The 19,858-nt window shown below is 32.4% G+C and overlaps 1 protein-coding gene across 4 annotated transcripts in view; it reads right to left on the minus strand.

Annotated features, from left to right (window-relative positions):
• Positions 1 to 19,858, minus strand: part of LOC108718003 (adhesion G protein-coupled receptor B3) — a 521,962-nt gene that overhangs the window by 339,520 nt on the left and 162,584 nt on the right. For all 4 annotated transcript variants that reach the window (XM_041564704.1, XM_041564703.1, XM_041564701.1 and 1 more), the window contains exons 3-4: positions 10,992 to 11,102; positions 4,425 to 4,586 (exon numbers count right to left, since the gene is read on the minus strand). In XM_041564704.1, coding sequence (XP_041420638.1) covers positions 4,425 to 4,586; positions 10,992 to 11,102 — 273 coding nt within the window. The remainder of the gene's footprint in view (positions 1 to 4,424; positions 4,587 to 10,991; positions 11,103 to 19,858) is intronic.

A 19,858-nucleotide genomic window follows, 5' to 3' on the forward strand; every position in this document is an offset into this window, starting at 1 on the left:
ATATACAATTGTTAAGATTACACTGTGAAATTTAAACATTTCTAATTTTTATTTACATGTTCTCAATTGAATTACATTTGCCCAAAAGCATTTTATCTATAAATGAAATTATGATTTTGTTTTTGTTTTTAATAGTGCTTCCTTATTTTTGCAAAAAATATTTTGCAACATTCATGCATATTTTATACAGTATATTTTGCCTTTAAGTCCACGCTAAGGGAGCATTCCTAAAATGAGTACAGGTTATCAGTATGACAAACAATGCAACAAAAATCATTGTTATGAAGCCATACGTATTTTTTTACATTGCTTACCACATACTATTTCTTTGCTTCTAAAAATGGTATCAATATATACAGTATTGTCATGGCAGACAAAAGCAATTGCTTGATGAATTAACATTAACCTGACATATTTGTGTCTACTTATCTTTCACATGTCTATATAAACAGTTACCAAGAGAGAGGATAAGCTAAGGCTTTATGAAACCAATTGAAGTCTCTGGATTTCAAATCCAGAGAAAATAGTGAAAAATGTATAAACTTTGCACAAAGGCATCACTAAAGTAGATAGACATCTAGCTAATGTGGTACATTTGGGTATAGTTAATATTTTATAAACGTTTTTGTTTTTGGCAGAAATATAGGTATTACAAGAATCTATTAATTCAAACTTTAAAGGGTTTTATTCTTGCAAACAGACCACTAGACATTGATTTACCACAAGCATGTGAATCAATGCAAATTTGTATTAAAAAATTATAACATAATGAAACAGATCTAAACTCAAATTGCATTACTAACCTAAATTGCTCTGCTCTGCAAGTTGGATCTTGCTTTGCAAAAATGAACAATCTACTTTCCCTGTGTATTTATTACATATAAGGGAAGGTTGCTTAATGTTTAAAACTGAGAGTACTGTTCAGAGATCAGCAGAGTTCAGAGAAGAGATATCTCAAGAGAAATCTTGTGTTGCGATGGAAGATATGTTTTGGAATTCACTGTCTGAACTTTTCTTTATGTTCACATTTACAAAATACGTTTATGTAAAGACCTTTTCTCATTAAACAGAATTCCCTAGTCGAAGTACACAAAAAAGATCTTGAAATTTGAATTTTTTTCATTTGAAAATTCACCTTGACCTTTGATAAATTTGCCCCTTAGTGTGCTTTTCTGCATCCATGCAAAAACATTTTTTGGAAGTCTAGTGAAAGTGTTTTTGCCTTTCTGTCAAAAAAAATTATTCCATGGATTTGGAACTAGCTCTGTCTAGTCTTAAAATACTTCCTACAAAATTACCAAGAGTTGTCACAAAGGGCAGATAAAACTCCCCACTCCAAAAAAAAAACTTTCCACTTGTGTTATTGCAATAGGCTGCTGTATGACTTTGTCTATGTCAAGCAAAGTATAAAGTGTCACATATAGTTCCTCTCCTTTCTGAAAGATTCTTCTTCCTGTGTTATCAGTGTTGTATATACAGGGGTATATTTATCAATGATAGACGTTAGAGATCGCCACGGTCCACTAGAGTGAAATTCCGCCACTCTCTATTCATTTCTATGGCATTTTGAGAGACATGGATGAAAGGATGAACTTTCACCTATTGATAAATACTCTTTTAAAAATCCCCATAGTAATGAATGTAGAGTGGTGGAATTTCACTCTAGAGGAATGTGGTGATCTCTAACCTCACACTTTGATAAATATATCCCACAGTATGTATGGTAGAATGGAGTAATGAGGTGCTTTTTGCATCTAATACATCCTCTTAACAACCCATCTACTATATATTAAGGCAGAGGTACAAAAAATACTACCCAGGTGGTTAGTGGGGGTGGTCAGAGATGAATATGGAAGCCGTAAATGATTTATTATAAAACATATATATGCTATCATCTGTTACATAATGTTTTTAAAGAGCTTTGGTTGCCTTTAAATAAAATTAATAAGATGAGTGAGTGTTATAACATTAGTAATGTACTTATATTATACTATTATACTTAGATTATATTTAATCTAACATGGAAGATGCAGAACAACGGGTATTAAATTAAAAAGAGAACATGCAATTATCTGAAAGAAATGCTAAACTATAGAAAGTAAGAGTCTTAACAGACTATTAAAAAACTATTTGGTGAAAAAGCTAAAAAAAAACGATTCCAAAAAGACTTCTGAAAAAATTGTACGATTTGGCTTTTCGCTCGATTTTATTGAGTTTTCCTTCGACCTGATTAAATCATGCTTTTTTAATAACAAATAAGGTCAAATCGTGGATTCTAGTTTGGTTGGACTTTTTTATTTTAAAAAATAAGAAAACTTTTGATTTTCATAAATAACCCCCACAGTGTAAAAACCTCTATTACAAAAAAAGTAAAAGTTGTCGAGGTCCTATAGAAGTCAATGGGAGCAGCGCTCATCTTATTTTTTGGAGAATTGTCTGAAAAACTCGAATCTTTTGAGGTTTTCGAGGTATTCTTATTTTTGTGCGTTGTTCTGCACTTTTTTTGTTTATACTTATTATATTTGGATCCTTTATTAAATTCTACTACCTTCATGGTTTTAGAGAATATGAGTTTATTTGTGATTTCTAAAATCACTAAAATTTCCACATCTATGGGGGGAATTATTATTAGTAGTAGTAGTAATGATTAATGCTCAGTATTGGATTATTAAATGATTCCTTTAACATACAGGTATGTGTTGCTTTACCTTTGTGATGCCTTTCAAACATTATTCTTCCGATCCCACTAAAGGTAGTCACACACAAAGTACCTTCTGATTAAAGCTGTATTAATATTGATTACCTGTCAAACATGGTAATTAGTTAAATGGGTATTACACCTTCAGATTAACTTTTAATATGATGTAGGCAGCTACATTCTGAGTTAATTTGCAATTAGTCCTAATGTTTGTGTTTTTTAAATTATTTAGATAAAATTTATTCAGCTGTTATCTACATGGGCAGAAAAATAAATAGGCTACATAGGGGCTCACCAAGCTTTTTTAAATATTATTTTTATTAATATTTTTATCTGTGTTGTGCTGGGCCTGGGTCTGGTCCAGTGTTGTGCATGTCAGTTCCTGCTTGTTGGGAAAAGATTAGCCAACCAGGAGGTAAGGCACTAACTTGTAGGCTTGTATGTGTTTGTATGGTGTGTACCCAAGCTCAGGGTGGCTTTTTGCCACCCGTGGTAACCTGCTAGGCACTGCCAGCTGAGGCAGGGACTAATTGGCTCATTACCCTTGGTTGTACAGCAGAGAACCAGCAATGAATAGCAATTAAATTAATTATCAATGAAACCCTGTAGTTATTGCTTGCCAAAGAAGGTGTCAAGAACAGGACACCTAATGGCACAACGAGTACAGTACAGCTATTTTCCGTATGCAAGTGCTCTGTAACTGCATAATATTTGCCCCCTAATGCTCTTGCACTTCCTTACCAGACTAAACTACCCTACTATATTCTTTATCATATACTGATGTAATATTATTGGTAATATTTTACTTTACTTTGACAATACCACTACTCTTCAAATATTATATAAAAGCCTGCTCAGTGCCTCCAATATTCTGATTCACTCTCTGATTACATCATGTATTCATTACTGTAATACTCTATTAAATGGCCTTAAACTCTAGAGGCTGTCACCTCTCCAGTCCATAGCATCCACTCTTCCACTGCCATGCCAATTTTTACAATGGCTTATGCTACATTCAGCAGTTTATAGCCTTACTCCTCCGTATATCTCTGTACTCACTAAACCGTTCATTATGTACTTGTGATTTACCTCTCAAAATGGCATTCATTACCTCTTCACATACATGGATCTCCCTCTATCTGACTTTCTCCCAATCACAAGGTTTAAACAATATCTTAAAACACATTTCTTTAGAGACACTTTTCTGCATCTAGCATAGCATTCCTTCAGTATACAATATATGCCACTGCCATCTGATAATTGCAATGTTTGATGCCACATCTATCACTTTAGTGACTTCTGATTTTGCCTATCCCCCTACCTTGATTCTCATACTCCTTTTTCCTTGTAAGGTCTGTTGAGCATACCATTTTTTTACCTCTTGTTTGAAACACTATTTATATTTCTACTGATCTTTACGTTTAGTGTACACGACCATCTATTGTACAGTGCTGTGGAATACAAGCATTAATATTGTTAACATGTATATCTGTGTTTTTGACCTTTTATCACTACTAATATTATACATACTGAACATAAAAATATAGTAATAATCAGAAAATTATCTCAAAAAGGTTGCCATAATCTGAAAGGAAAAAAATAAATTAGATTATTTCAAATGGATCAAACAAATAATGAAAAGAAAAAGAAAATCCAGTGTTCTACTTAGAATCATACTTTACATGCCAAACATTCAGATTTTGTATTGATCTGCTTCTAACACTACCTGGACAGAGGGCAGTGTTATTGCAAACCCTTGTTTCTCTTAAGGGGCTGCTGCAGTGTGTCCCGTAAGGTGGTACACAAGTTCTGGTTCGCACCTGCGACCCTTGACCACAAGTAACTGAACATGTACTCCACTGGGACCACTCTTCAACACCAGATTCACCTGTGTGCAAGACAACAAATAAAAATGAATACAGCCTTAAATGTCAGTATACTGTACTGCAATGAAGTGGCTAAGCTTAAAACAATAACATTGTGATAATTGCATGCATTCAGTGCCGTGTCAGTGTCTGATGGTTTTCTAATACACTGCAATTTTTTTATCTATTGTAGAAATACATGCTTAGCCTTAAAACATTGTTCATAATAGCAATACGATGGAGATGAAATATATAAAATACTTCAAACACTGCAAGGCACAGTTTGAATTTAAAAATATGGATCAATGGAAATTAAGTAGAACCAACAGAAAGCAAATGAAGAGGAAATGAAAGTCCTACAAGAAAAGTTCTATCAGTCCATGTGCATTTCTAGCTACTGTATCATGATCCATGATAATGTTTATACTCTTAATTAAAAATATACTTTCAATTGACTTAAATTTCCTTGTTTTTCATCTGGTAGAGCCAGAATGCTAAGCCTTCATTCCTGCCCTAGAAACGTGTCTTGTCATAAACTCAACACATTTTTTACAATTTTTTTTTTCACTTAATCCTCACATTAGAGAATTGGATAAAGCTATTTATAGATGAAATTGCTCCCACTGAGTAATTTTATCTGAAGTTATGTAACTTTATGCTAATTTATTCTATAAATGCAATTGAATTAACAATCTAAATTACCCCTCTGCTTGATAAATCAGTTCCATGAATAAATATTTAAAAATATTTTTATCAGTTCTTTAGAGATGCAGTTTTAAATGAAGCAAACTTTAACTGCTATATGTTGATTATGAAAGATAGCAAAGTGTGTCCATTTTAATACACTTTATTGAAGCAGTCACATCCATTTAATGTACCCTTTTTATTTTGTTTCTATATTAATATAATCCTCTTCTGGTGCTCTGATTTAGCTTACAAATTGTTTTATGCGACAGACAATATTAATTTGAGATCAAGCAATTCTTTACTAGGGCATAATTAAATTAATTAGCAGTTCCAGAAAAAGAAAGGTTCTTCTCAATACAACAACTAGAATTTAATTAATTTTACTGTATAGAGCTGTAGGAATCAGTGATGCTAAAGTGAGGAGTTAAACTATATGTATTATTAAGCATTAAAGGCTAAGTTGCATTTTTATACATCATGTTATAGAAGGACCTATTTTAAGTGACTTTACAGTTGGTCTTTTGTTAATTTGTATGATTTTTGTATCTCTAGTCTTCTTATTCTGTTTTGATTTAGGCTGCAATTGAAGATTTTATCTGGTTGTCAGGGTCACACTTCACTTTTATTGTTATTCTTTTTTTTTCAGGCACTATTATTGATTACTATTCACCTTGAATTTGGATTTCAAAATTGCTCCCTAGTTGTAAGGATAATTACCCACTAGCGACCTTTGAAGCTGCACGTTTGACAGAAGCAGAACAAAAAATAATTTAAAAAAGAAAAAAATGTGTGGGAATTAAGTTGCAAACATTTTAATATTTTTTGACATGATCTATCTAGAGGCAAGACTTAGCACTAAAAACGGTGCAACAAAATGTGTAATCCCAACCGCTTCATCTGCAAAATCCTGCTATAAAATTACATGTGGGACAGTGCAATTATATTGCACATTTGTACTATAAACAGATATGTTATGGCTTAGTTACAAATGCCTGTGCAAGTCCAAAGCATAAATAATGGGCATGCCATTAAGCACTACAATACATGCTTATATTTGCACTTTTCTTAGTGTAGCTTGCTTATTTGCAACTACATAAATTCACACAAATTGTAGCACACTATTAGAATGAGAAAAAACGTCAGCATTATGTGTAAAAGTTGTGTTTTTGTTAGGGTTTTTCTGCATCTAGCACATTGCACTTGTAAGCCCTTCTTTATTATTTTCTAGTTAATGAACATTTGTTAAAATATTGTTTCGTTTGATTTTTTTTTGTCTGTTTGTTGTAATTAACAGTTTAGTTGTAATTTGTCTATGGGGCCGATTCACTAAGCTCGAGTGAAGGATTCGAATGAAAAAAATTCGAATTTCGAAGTATTTTTTTGGTACTTCGTCCATCGAATTGGTTAAATTCGTTCGAATTCGAACGAAATCGAACGAATCGAACGAAAAATCGTTCGACTATTCGACCATTCGATAGTCGAAGTACTTCCCCTTTAAAAAAAACTTCGACCCTCTACTTCGGCAGGTAAAACCTACCAAAGTCAATGTTAGCCTATGGGGAAGGTCCCCATAGGCTTGCCTGTGATTTTTTGATTGAAGGATTTTCCTTCGATCGTTGGATTAAAATCCTTCGAATCGTTCGATTCGAAGGATTTAATCGTTCGATCGAATGAAAAATCAGGATTAGCGCTAAATCCTTCGATTTCTATATTCGAAGTCGAAGGATTTCAATTCGAGGGTCGAATTTCGAAGTATTTTTAACTTCGAAATTCGACCCTTAATGAATCTGCCCCTATGTGTGTGCACTTTTATATTTACATATCATTTAATTTATCTTGCTGTGCAAATATGAGTAAAGCTATCTTAGAGAAAGAAGCACATGGCAGGTTTATTCAAATAGTGCCTCATCTTTTGCAACATAAATGTTAGGAAAGACAAACATAAAGCATGTTTCTGTTTGCTATGAAGACAAAAATAACACCTTTGCCTAAAAATGAATCATCTTCTAAGTTTAGAAAACTAGACTACTAAGAATAATACTAGATTCAGAACAGGATAAGTGGAAACTTTGCACAGGCTGGAAACGTTAACTATCACACATTTATACAAATGTTAGTTTGTAACAGGCATGTGCAGATGCTATATGTACATATACATATAGCTTACATTTATAAAGAAAACACCTGTTTTAAACCTATTACATTCCTAGTTAAAAATCAGCTCATACATGCAAGGAAAAGGGACACAATGTCAGCTTTCATGGAAATAAAACAATGACAGTAAAACATGCAATGTTGACAATATAATGAATATTTGTGGATTAAAAGATGGTTATAAGTGTTTAAATTTTAGTATAAATATTGGAGGATCAAAAGATGGAAATTGGTGTTTAGGGTTCAATGGAAAGCAATTGAAATTCATCAAATAAACATAGAGGTATATATAAATAATATTTGTAATTCTCTTTCATTATTTTGCCCAAAAAAAAAGTAAAAAGTAGTTATAACACTATAATTATTTATTTTTACAGATTTCTGAATAACAAATAATGAACTTTCTAACTGCATTATTTCAGACCCAATTTAACATGATCATTTGTTCTCTTATGTATTTAGGTTGAGAAAGTAGTCCTTTTTTAATCAAGAACAGGGTCAAACTCAAAAGACTTTTCAAAAAATAACTTTAGGAGGCAGATTTATCAAGGCTTGAATTGAAAATTGGAATTTTTGAATCCAAATTTTGAGTTAATTTTAGTGTAATTCAACTAGGGAATATTCCAAATTCGATTCAAATTTTAAGAAACAGAATTCGAATTTTGGAATTGATCATGTGCTGTCTCTTTAAGAATTTGAATTCAACTAATCGCCATCTAAAACCTGCTGAAGTTTTAGCCTATGGGAGAGCTCCTACAACCAATTATGAGTCATTTAGTGGACTCTGAAAAAAAATGTGATTCGAGTTTGATTAGAATTTGCAGCTTGATCCTATTCACCCGTTTTTAAAATAATCAATTTTTTAAATACATTTCATTTAGTAATTTTTTTTTTGAATTTCGAGTTTATGGGAGTTGACGGGAGTTTTTAGAAACTCCCATAAACTCGAAATTGGACACTCGATAAATCTGCCCCTAGCGGTATTGAGTCTTCCTATATGACAATTGAAGGTAGCAGAGCAGCATGAGGTCAGTGGCATCATTAGCTTTTTATTTGTAACTGTGTACATTTTCCAAAATCAGCGAGAATTTGTGACTTGATTCAAATAGTAGCAGGACACACAATTTGTAATGATTAAGACCAAACTGATATTAGTATGAGTTTGGGGAAAATTTATCAAGGGTTGAATTTCCAATGGAAAAAGCTTTGAAATTCAAAAAGACCAACCAAAATTAAGTCAAAGTTTTTTTTTTTTGGTCGAATAGGTCTGTTTTTGAGCGAATAGGTCTGTATTCCACTGAATTTGAATCGTACGAATCGAAGGAATAGCGCATTTGATTAAATTCGATTCGATATTCATATTTTTAATTTTTTTTATAAAATTCACATCGAATTTGGACTATTCCCTAGTCGAAATACACAAAAAATAGCTTTAAATTCAAATTTTTTTCTTTAGAAAATTCACTCGACCTTTGATAAATCTGCCCCTTATTGTCCATTCTTTTCCATTCCCTTGAAGTTTGGAAGTATTCAGCATGATTATGAAACTAGTTATAACATGTTACAGGTTCTTTAATTAATTTACCCAGTGTATTAAAGTGCATAGGGACAGAAAGAGAGAGTAAACTGTATATGTTAAAACAGTTAAAACGGTCAAAGGTATATTAATATACCATGCTGTATAGCCTGCACTGATAAAGGGATATTCACCATAGCTGCACTCTAGGTTTGTAAATACTGAACGCTAAGCAGCACAGAACATTTTTTGAAAATACCATCACACCACCTCCACCTTACAGATCTTTAGAGTATTATGATCTTGTTTAGCTGGGTCTGAAACAGCTATTACTCTCATGGATATTACTCCCAAGACTATGATTTTGCATATATAAATATCTCATACCAAATAAAAAATATAGCAAAGTACACAATGCAACATTCATAAAATTAAACTGCACTAACTCCATGTATTGTTTTAAAATAGCTGCGAATTATCCATATACAAAACCACGTCTATTCAGCTTAGCATTTGTTGGCTTGTAGTAAAATACTTTAGCTGCATCAATACAAAATACAGTATAACTAAAGAAACATAAATATAAGAAGTCACATGGGAGTTCTATGGCCTTATTAATAAAATGCAGATTTTTTGTAATTCTATAGCTAAAAAGTACTAATGGAAAGAATATGACCTCATGAATTATAGAAGGAATTGTAGACACTCACTGTTAATGAAAAGGATATTAGAAGCCTACATAAAGACACAGCTCTAAAAGTTTGATATTTCATTGAGGTTATGTGCATCAACATAGCTTCTACATTCTTCAGTAATTTTATATAGAGGGCATATTACCATTATAATAAATGTGTGATAATTTTTGAACAACAAAATACAAGTACAATTCAGTAAACTGAATTTGCCTTTAAATTATGTAAACTGGTTACATTAGGTAACCTGCTTATATCTAGTATCAAGCTTTTTTGGATTGTAATATTTTGAGATAGGTTCTTACATTTCTAGCCTATTCTTTTACTAACTGTAGTTGAACTACAAAGCCAAGACCCCCTTTCAGCACTTAGTTGTCAAAGGTTTTTTGGGAGTTGCAATTCACCAAGATTTTGTTTTTCTTGATGGTACAATATTAGTTATCATATGTTAGCATTGTCTTGGGCATGACTTCAGCCCTCTGTCAGAGACAGTTGTTGGTGCATAACTCCTTTTATACATGTTTTGTCAAAGTGGTAAAATAATATTATTATAATCCTATTTATGACATAGGATATGAGTGAGTTAGACAGAATTACTATACAATATATATATATATAACAAACATTATACTGTACTTAATTTTAGAATATATATCTTTTGATAGGACATATTTTAAGCTCACATGCAACTGATACTAGAATTATGAAAATTAGAGACATGTCTTCTAACACAGCATTTCAAATTCAAAGTCTTACAAAGTATTAATGCATCATTGTTCTTAAAAAAATATTTGTTATTTGTTAAGGAGCAAATGTCTTTAGTTAGAATAAAATTAGTTTTTATATTAGTGAGTTATATGAAGAAAACACCCTCAAAAAAATATATTAAATATAGCGATATAACTGATTTTCATGGCAATTATGAAAATAATTTTGTAAAAGTACTGTACTTCTTTCTTATCAACTACTTATACATTAATCAGTTTATCTTCATAAATATGTCATTAACTTTATTAAATGTTTTGAAGACTAATAAGACTTGACAGTGTGGATAAGTAAGAGACAAGAGGATCACATCTGCTGTTTAAAGTGCAAATGAAATTCATAATGAAGCATTTTTACATGCATGCTTTTCATGTATGTTTTTAATTTTAAAGAGACCACATCAAGGATGGGTTAGTTTGTGACATTTGTGATGAGTTTTCTCAGTCTAATTTGCAGCTACTTTATTTATGGAACTGTAACTGGTGGGAAAAAAAAAAGTAAAAAAAAAGTATCAGCTTTGAAAAAAAAACTGACAAATATGCAGGTTTATGGGAGCATGCAGTGCTTTTGCTTGAATTAATAACAGTAAGTAGAAAATGTAACTAGTGAATTACCAGTTTGTGCCATAAATTTAGCAGCATCAGCTTGTTCCTGGGGGATCTTTTTCTCATGAACAGATCTTGGTCGCTGACTTTTAATAGTATGATCTCCCATCATTCCAAATTCTAAAGACAGAATAAAGGTTTATGAGAGCTTTTGTGTAGACATTTTTCAAAAAGTTACAGCACGTATGTCACATGCAATATGGACCTAAACAGTCTTCAGTGAAATGCTTGGAACAATTAATAAGTCAAATTTTATTTAATTTTCTCAACTGCTCAGTGAGCAATAATAAAGACTCATCTTTACAAAAAAAAAAAAACCATTTATCTGTGCAAACTTTACATAGAAATTATTAACACAAAAATATACACGAATGATGCTTAACATCCCAAGACTGGGGCCATGTGTATTGGGTGAAGAGATGCAGCCAATTATTTGCATAATTTTTCTAATCAGTGCTATTCAATCCAGAGATAAGAAGTCACATGTGGTCTGAAAAATATGCAAATGTGAGAGGAGCAATTCAAAGTTTTACGCTAAAGCAAAGAAGATTAAAATTTTAAATAAAACTGCAAAATAAGTCAGATATTTTACTTCTTTTTAACTGATACAATACCAGTAATTACTGTACATTATGATTAAAGATATAAACCACTGTGTGTGCTATTCTGTATTTCTTTATAGTAAGGTTGGTTAATACACATTTTATAAAAATTTTAAAATCCACAATTTTGCAAGTAGCGTTTCTTCAAATATGCTGTATATAGTTATAATGTATAAAAAAATACTTTTTTTGCATAAATATCTTAATTCACTGTATGGGTGGGAATTATGATATTGCAAAATCATATTTCAATAGATTTAATGTAAAATAATATTTTGTTTTTAATTTATAGATGCTATGGAGAACATTTTAATGGAGGCAAATATACAGGTAAGTACATGATACAAAAATCTCTACTTTCTGCACCACAGCAATCATACCCATATTTTAAAATGTCAGAGGAAATTACTTATAAAGATTGAATCATTTTCAAATTAAATTTATGAAACAAGAGACTAAAATGGAAGCGATTTGTTGTGTGTCAACAAAAAAGGCATAAAAAAGAAAAGAAGCAAAGGGTGTGCAACGCAAGAAGAGGAAGTGACAATCTGGGAATGCGTGTGCCACAATGTAAATATTTCAAGCAATTTAAAATAATCACTTAGAAAATGGTATCATTTATAGGATTTTTATGGCATTGTGATTAACACATGTCAATATACAGAACTGAGTTTATGCATTAGTATCTTGAAATATATCAGAGCAGTGTTAATTAATTGTTTGTGCATGTTAATAAAAGATTATATTAGAAAATAATTTAATGTTTTATGCAAAAATGCTTTTGTAACCAAAGCATGACAAAAAAAACTGTGACCAATAAAATCTTGATAAAATCAAACATTTGTGTATGATAGATCAAAACTTTTTAGATGTTACAGTTGGCTGTGTTTTTAGAAATGTATTTTAACAATGCTATTGTTGTGTTAAAACCTACTTTTAGAATGAAAAATAAACACATAATAATTCAGGACATATTTTAGAAAAATGCTCCTCTAGCCCAATGTTAAAATTAAGCTTTATGGAGAAAATGCCATATATGATAAACATTCAAGTAATGCAAACAAAAATATGTCATTAATACAATATGTTTTTTTTTAACTGTCATTCTTGTGCACTTGGGGCTTAAACTTCATCTAACATAATTTCTACAAAGACAATTATTATCCATTTTTAAACCAAAGAAATGCCCAAACCATAAGAAGTCTGTCATTAATTTTAATGTGAACTGCCTGTCATTAGCAATGTTATAGGGCAAAATGCATGTTTCCATTAATAATTATGATATGCTCCTCAGGGCAGGATTAAGAAGAATCTTAAAATTTAAGTACCCTGTTCCTAATACTGATCCCTGTGGTACTACTATTTAGGTCAGTTAAAATATCCTACTTTATTTTTTATTTAATATAGGTTAGTATTAAATCAATGTATTATTAGATAATATAAATATTGACATTATAATAGATAAAAAAATAGGTTTATGTGTAGGTTTAAGGGATGGTACAAGTCTTGCTCAGACAACAAAACATGAATATTGTGCCATATTTTTACCTAACCAAAATGTGTAGCTAACTGGGTCTGTGCACTAATTTCAGTTTATAACACATACATCTACTTGTTTGTGAAGATTCTAATTCATCCGGGTCATGGTATATCTATAGAAATAAGTCAAATCAACTGGACTTGCTGTCCAGTTGATTTGACTTATTTCTATAGACATACATCTACTTGCCATTTTAATGGAAAGTGCGGTATCAGCCTTGGAGATGTGCTCACTAAAGCAAGAAGTATGACAGAAACAATCGGAGTGTGTTTTAGTTAAAAGCATGTGATGAGCATGAGCAATAATTTGTGTTTATAAACAGTGTTTAGAGTTAGGACACAATGAGTAATGAGTATAAAATGTCTCAGAAAGATGCAGTAAATTAAAATGGTTAAGGTGTATGTTATGTATGTAAAGGTGTTATTACTATTAACATGAAATTTTAATAGTAATAGTAATTTCAAAGTCTGAATTTATCTCAATATTTTCTGCTACAAACTCCGATCAAATCCCCTCTGGTTTTTTACGCTTATTTATTATTACATTTTCCAAAAAATGTGCTTTCCTCGAAAAAACCTGCTTTTCATGATTCTTTCGGATATTTTCATCCGATTTTCACGAATGTCACGATTTTTTCAGAATTTTCCTGAAAACTCCAAAAAATTTGGGGTATTGCACAAAACCCAGCGCACATCATTGACTTATATGCAACCTCGACAGGTCTGAGATTTTCAGATTAGTATTTTTCCATCCTCAGGGTTTAATAAATTTCGATTTTATTAAAAAAATCACGAATTTTTCATGATTTTTGCATTTGGAGTTTAGTAAATAAACCCCTATGTATCTAAAGGAAGCATTGATAAGTACATCTTTACAGAAAAAGGAAATGTATAATCACTGGGAGTGCCAAATGCCCCCTGTAAATATAATCACTTACCTGAGACCCCAGGCCAGAACTTCTGTTCAATAAAAACTGCACCTACCCCAGGTACTACTGTATGAGCACCATGTTGTGATCATAATTGTGGTAGCCTATATTTTGGCACACCCCCAGTGATAATACATTTCCTTCATCTTTAAGGATAGAGCTGAATATGTAGGCAAGCGGACAAGATAATTGAAGGAATGTGAGCAGACCCTTTTATATTAATGATAAGAATGGCTTCAGCACCTGTTTTAGATAAAAAGCATCAAAACTGTGCCGAATTTTTAAATTGGGTGATGCTACCCAGTAATATGCCGTACAATTTTGGTCTCCATCACTCAGGACATTATTGTATTAGAGAGGGTACAGAGAAGGGCAACTAAGCTGGTAAAATGTATGGAAAATCCAGCTGACACAAGGTCACCCATTCCGTTTAGAAGAAAAGAGGTTCCGCCTAAATACCGGAGTTTTTTTTTACAGTGAGAGCTGTGAAGATGTGGAATTCTCTCCCTGAATCAGTTGTACTGGCTGATACATTAGATAGCTTTAAGAAGGGGTTGTATGGCTTTTTGGCAAGTGAGGGAATACAGGGTTATGGAAGACAGCTCATAGTACAAACAAGTTGATTCAGGGTCTAGTCCGATTGCCATTTTGGAGTCAGGAAGGAATTTTTTCCCCTTCTGGGGCAAATTGGAGAGGCTTCAGATAGGGTGTTTTGCCTTCCTGGATCAACTGGCAGTTAGGCAGTTTAAAAAAAGTTAAAGGGATACTGTCATGGAAAAACATGTGTTTTTCCAAAACACATCAGTTAATAGTGCTGCTCCAGCAGACTTCTGCACTGAAATCCATTTCTCAAAAGAGCAAATAGATTTTTTTATATTCAATTTTGAAATCTGACATGGGGCTAGACATATTGTTAGTTTCCCCAGTCATGTGACTTGCAGTACAGCAGTAAAGAGTGATTGAAGTTTATCAAAGCACAACTCACATGACCACTGCAAAATGGTTACTTGGTAATCTGCAACAAAATAAAAGAGTCTATTTTCCACACAAAATATGTTCAATGTGATTAATAAAATGTTTCAGTAGAATTACAATAAGGGGGTTATTTATCAAAGTCCGAATTTATCACAATATTTCTGCTACAAACTCTGACCATATACGCTCTGGTTTTTTACGCTTATTTATTATTACATTTTCCCGAAAATTAGCTATGCGGGAAAAAAAATTTTGTCGAAAACTTTGGGGTATTGCACGAAACCCAGCGCTCATCAAATTTTATTGGCACTTCTCCCATTGACTTATATGCAACCTCTACAGGTCTGAAATGCCGGATTTTCTGATATGGACCTTTTCATGCACAGGGTTTAATAAATTCCGAAAAATTTGTGATTTTTTTAAAAGTTCGATTTTATAAAAAAATTAAATTTTTGTGATTTTTGCATTCAGAGTTTAGTAAATAACCCCCTCATGGTAGCAACCTCTTTTAATAGAAAAATATTAATTTTAACAGGTGCACTAAAATGCAAATATACTTAATAAGGTATTATTTAAGGGGCCGATTCACTAAGCTCGAGTGAAGGATTCGAATGAAAAATACTTCGAATTTCAAAGTATTTTTTGGGTACTTCAACCATCGAATGGGCTACTTCGACCTTCGACTACGACCTTCGACTTCGATTTGAACGTTTCGAACGAAAAATCGTTCGACTATTCGACCATTCGATAGTCGAAGTACTTTCCCTTTAAAAAAAACTTCGACCCCCTACTTCGGCAGATAAAACCTACCGAAGTCAATGTTAGCCTATGGGGAAGGTCCCCATAGGTTTGCTAACCTTTTTTTGATCGAAGGATTTTCCTTCGATCGTTGGATTAAAATCCTTCGAATCGTTCGATTCGAAGGATTTAATCATTCGATCGAACGAAAAATCCTTCGATCGATCGAACGAACGTTTAGCGCTAAATCCTTCGACTTCGATATTCGAAGTCGAAGGATTTCAATTCGAGGGTCGAATTTCGAAGTATTTTTAACTTCGAAATTCGACCCTTAGTGAATCTGCCCCTAAATATACAATATCTAGGTGCTTTAATTGCAAAACTACAATGGACTAATACATTTATAAAACATATTTTATTCACCTAAGGCATCTAAAAATTAATAATGATAATTGAAAAATGTCACAGTAATTTCCAGGTTTCACCACCACTGAAAATATTCGCAAAACTAAGCCACAAAAACTAAGCCACATGGCTCCTTTTGCTTGACGTATGACAAACACATGCTAATTTAACCTCCTCTTTTCTTTCTCATCAACCAAAGCCATCTAAGTCATTTCACTGTCTATATAAGGACATACACAAACTGCATAACTTACTTATTTTAATGTGGGATACAAAGCACATGGGTATTATCTGTTGGTGGTCAGATTTATTATTAGTTGTGCCTGTGTTAGTAAGCTAGTAGTAATATATAAACTATAGAGATGGTACTTTTTTCTTCAACAGCAACATAGTGTAGTACAGGTATGGGAACTGTTATGCAGAATGTTTGGGACCTGGGGCTTTCTGAATAATGGATCTTTACATATATATTGAATCTTCATACCTTAAGAAAATCATGTAAACATAGGCATAAACATTAGGCTGGTTCTGCTTCCAATAAGGATTAATTATGTATTGGTTTCGATCAAGTACAAAGTACTGTTTGGTTAATACATAGAAAAAGGAAATACTTTTAAAAATATGGATTATTTGGATAAATCTATGAGTCTATGGAAGATGGCCTTTCTATGATACAGAACTTTTTGGATAATGGGTTTCTGGATAATGGATCCCCATACCTTTAGTCGACCAGACTAATGTAAAAAAAATCCCAGATATGTTTTTAAGAAATCTGTAACATGGTAGCCTAGTGGATAGAAGGTTGTCTAACAATGTAGGGGCATGTAGCAGTGAAAAATGCATGTGATTTTTTACTCCCAAAGCAAAAACAAGGTGCAAAAAAAAAATCTCATAGACTCTAATGTAGTTTGCTACAGAAATGACATGCAAAAAAATTGTTGCGCAAAACTGTTTCTCGAATTTTTCAGTGAAGCGAAACAGAACAGATTCACTAAAAATGTATTTTAAAAACATTTGTAGAGACTTCAAGTATTTCAGGTGCCCAAGTAACATTTGCTTTTTAAACAAAATATATTTGAGTTAGTCATTCTACATACTGTATATTTATTATTTAAATTATTTTGTATTCTACAGAATTCTGTTTTAGTTGCTTTTATTAATGACTTAGAAGAAGTTATTGAAAGCATTTGTCTGTTATGCTGTATGTATAGTGCAAACAAAATGTGCCATTTGTAAAGGTGAAGAACAATTCCAACCTGGAACCATCTAATTATTAATACCCCCATTTCTAAAGCCTGAAAAATTTGGTGTTTGGGTAGCAATTAGCCACTTTGTTGATTAATATCGCTACAACATGCTGCATTTTCTGTTAAGGTTCACCTTTAATACTTGGCATAACTTCCCCTAATATACCATCTGAATGGTCTCAAGTTTTATATTTTTATGCTTCTTGTATAGCTATTGGCTAGGGTACATAGCTTAGTGAACTGGACACTGATGTAGTTTAGCACCTTGATTGCACTTATCTTTATCAGTCAACCTATAGTTATGGTTATATGATTCATGATGAAGATGCAATGTAGGGGAATGAACACATTCTTGGTTTTAAAAAGCAGATGTGACAATACCCATTTAGGAGCTTCATTGTATGATTGTCTAAAAGTGCTTGTTAATCCTTAAACAATCCAGAAATGCTGCCATTTAAAAATATATACTATATTGAACCAGTGATTCTAGGCTCTTGTAGATTAAGTTTTATATGAAACGATGCACTCATTGTAGTGGATTATATGCATCATTTTTTATGTACACAATTGTTCCCATTGACTTTTATGCAACCTCGACAGGTTTGAGATGCCATGTTTTTATATTCGGGCTTTTTAGCCCTCGGGGTTTAATAAATTCCGAAAAATTCGTGATTTTTTTAAAAGTCAGATTTTATAAAAAAAAAATAAAGAATTTTTCAGATTTCGGGGAATTTTGGGTATTCGGAGCTTAGTAAATAAACTCCTAATAATGCCAATGACTAAGACTCACTAACCTGCATTTTAGCAGTTATTTTTGGGCTCAAATTTTATTCCTCTAATTCAATTTTGATAAATCTGCTTTCCTTAATTCTTACATAAAAAGTTCCAACTTTAACACTCCCTACTGACTATTCCATTGAACAAATTAAACTAAATTATGAGGGCAGACAATCAATGTTGGGGGTATTCCCTCTTTAAAAAGATGCTTGCAAGGAGACATGCTTACTTTAGAGAGCATTATAGACAGATAACAGATCTTTTATCCCTTAAAATGGATCACCACACCAAAGGCCAGCTCCTTAAACTAAAGTAACAGAACTTTTAATTGAAGCAGCGTAGATTGTTCTTCACAGTGAGGACAGTGAGGTTATGGAATGCCCTGCCCGTGGAAGTTGTGATGGCTGTTTCTATTAATGTCTTTAAAAGGGGCTTGGATGATTTCTTGTACAAACATAATAATCAAGGTTACAGTGATACTAAAATCTAAAATTAATATAGATACGGGTATATACAGTTTATGTGAGTGTATGGATAGGTCAATGTGAGTGTATCAATGTGTGATGGGTTTCATTTGGAGGGGTTGAATATGATGGTCTTTTTTCAACTCAAATTAACTATGTAACTATAGACTGTTTAAAATAAAATATAAACCCATTTCTTAAGTTAATTAACAAGTAAGTGAGGCAATCCTGTTATCCTTTCCCCACTGGTGAATGTCAAGAACAGTACTGTACCAACAGATAACAATGCTAAACATGGAAACAAATTGAAAACAGATAAATATAAATAGGTGACTATTTATTTGACCTTACTCCCAACCACAACCTGCCTAAATTTACTAAAAATTCTGACTGAAATAGTATGTGTGGGAAAAGTCTCGACAAAATCATGTGACAATTTAAACTGTGCAACTTTTTCAAATTATCACCCAAAAAAACAAATTTTTTAGATTATCGAACAAAAAACACAAATCTTTTTGATTATTAAAAGAAAAACAGCGTCAAACAGGCCAAACTCTCGGCAATCATGAAGGCAAAAAAATGTTCCGATTGTAAAAAGGACCATCTGCCATTGACTATTACATGACTTCAACAGATTTTAGCTGTAACATTTAATAAATCTCAAAAAATTTAAGGGGGCAAATTCACTAAAGGTCAAATGATATGCCACACTCCACGAAACTTCCTCCAAAAATTCACAACATTACGCTAATTCACTAAAATGCAAAGTTGCCTCTGGGCATCCAAACACTGGCAAAGTTTTGCTAGCGTTAATTTGTCAGCGCGGCCATTTAATAGTGATCTTTTGCTGCTGTTAGTACTCTTATGCTTAGGTTAATTTGAATTTGTATGGTCATCTTTCATTAGAGATGTTGTTGCAAATGCTTGTGGCCACTTTTATTTACAAATGTCCAAGGAAGCCTAATAAAGACAAAAAGATCCTCTATTTCCTAAAACAAATATGGCATGCCCCTCAAATGGTTGGGAAAGAAATGTTAAAATGTTAAAATCTTTAATAAATAGAACTTTGAAGGCAATTCCGCTTTAAAAAAAAAACTTTTCACAACTTTTTGTTGTGAATTTCTGGCATATACAAGATATGAGGTCACTGACATAAGTTTGAGGAGGATGTAGCTTCATCTTATCAGTTTGCCCAGTCTA

Source organism: Xenopus laevis, chromosome 5S, assembly GCF_017654675.1.
Source record: "Xenopus laevis strain J_2021 chromosome 5S, Xenopus_laevis_v10.1, whole genome shotgun sequence".
Taxonomy (NCBI): domain Eukaryota; kingdom Metazoa; phylum Chordata; class Amphibia; order Anura; family Pipidae; genus Xenopus; species Xenopus laevis.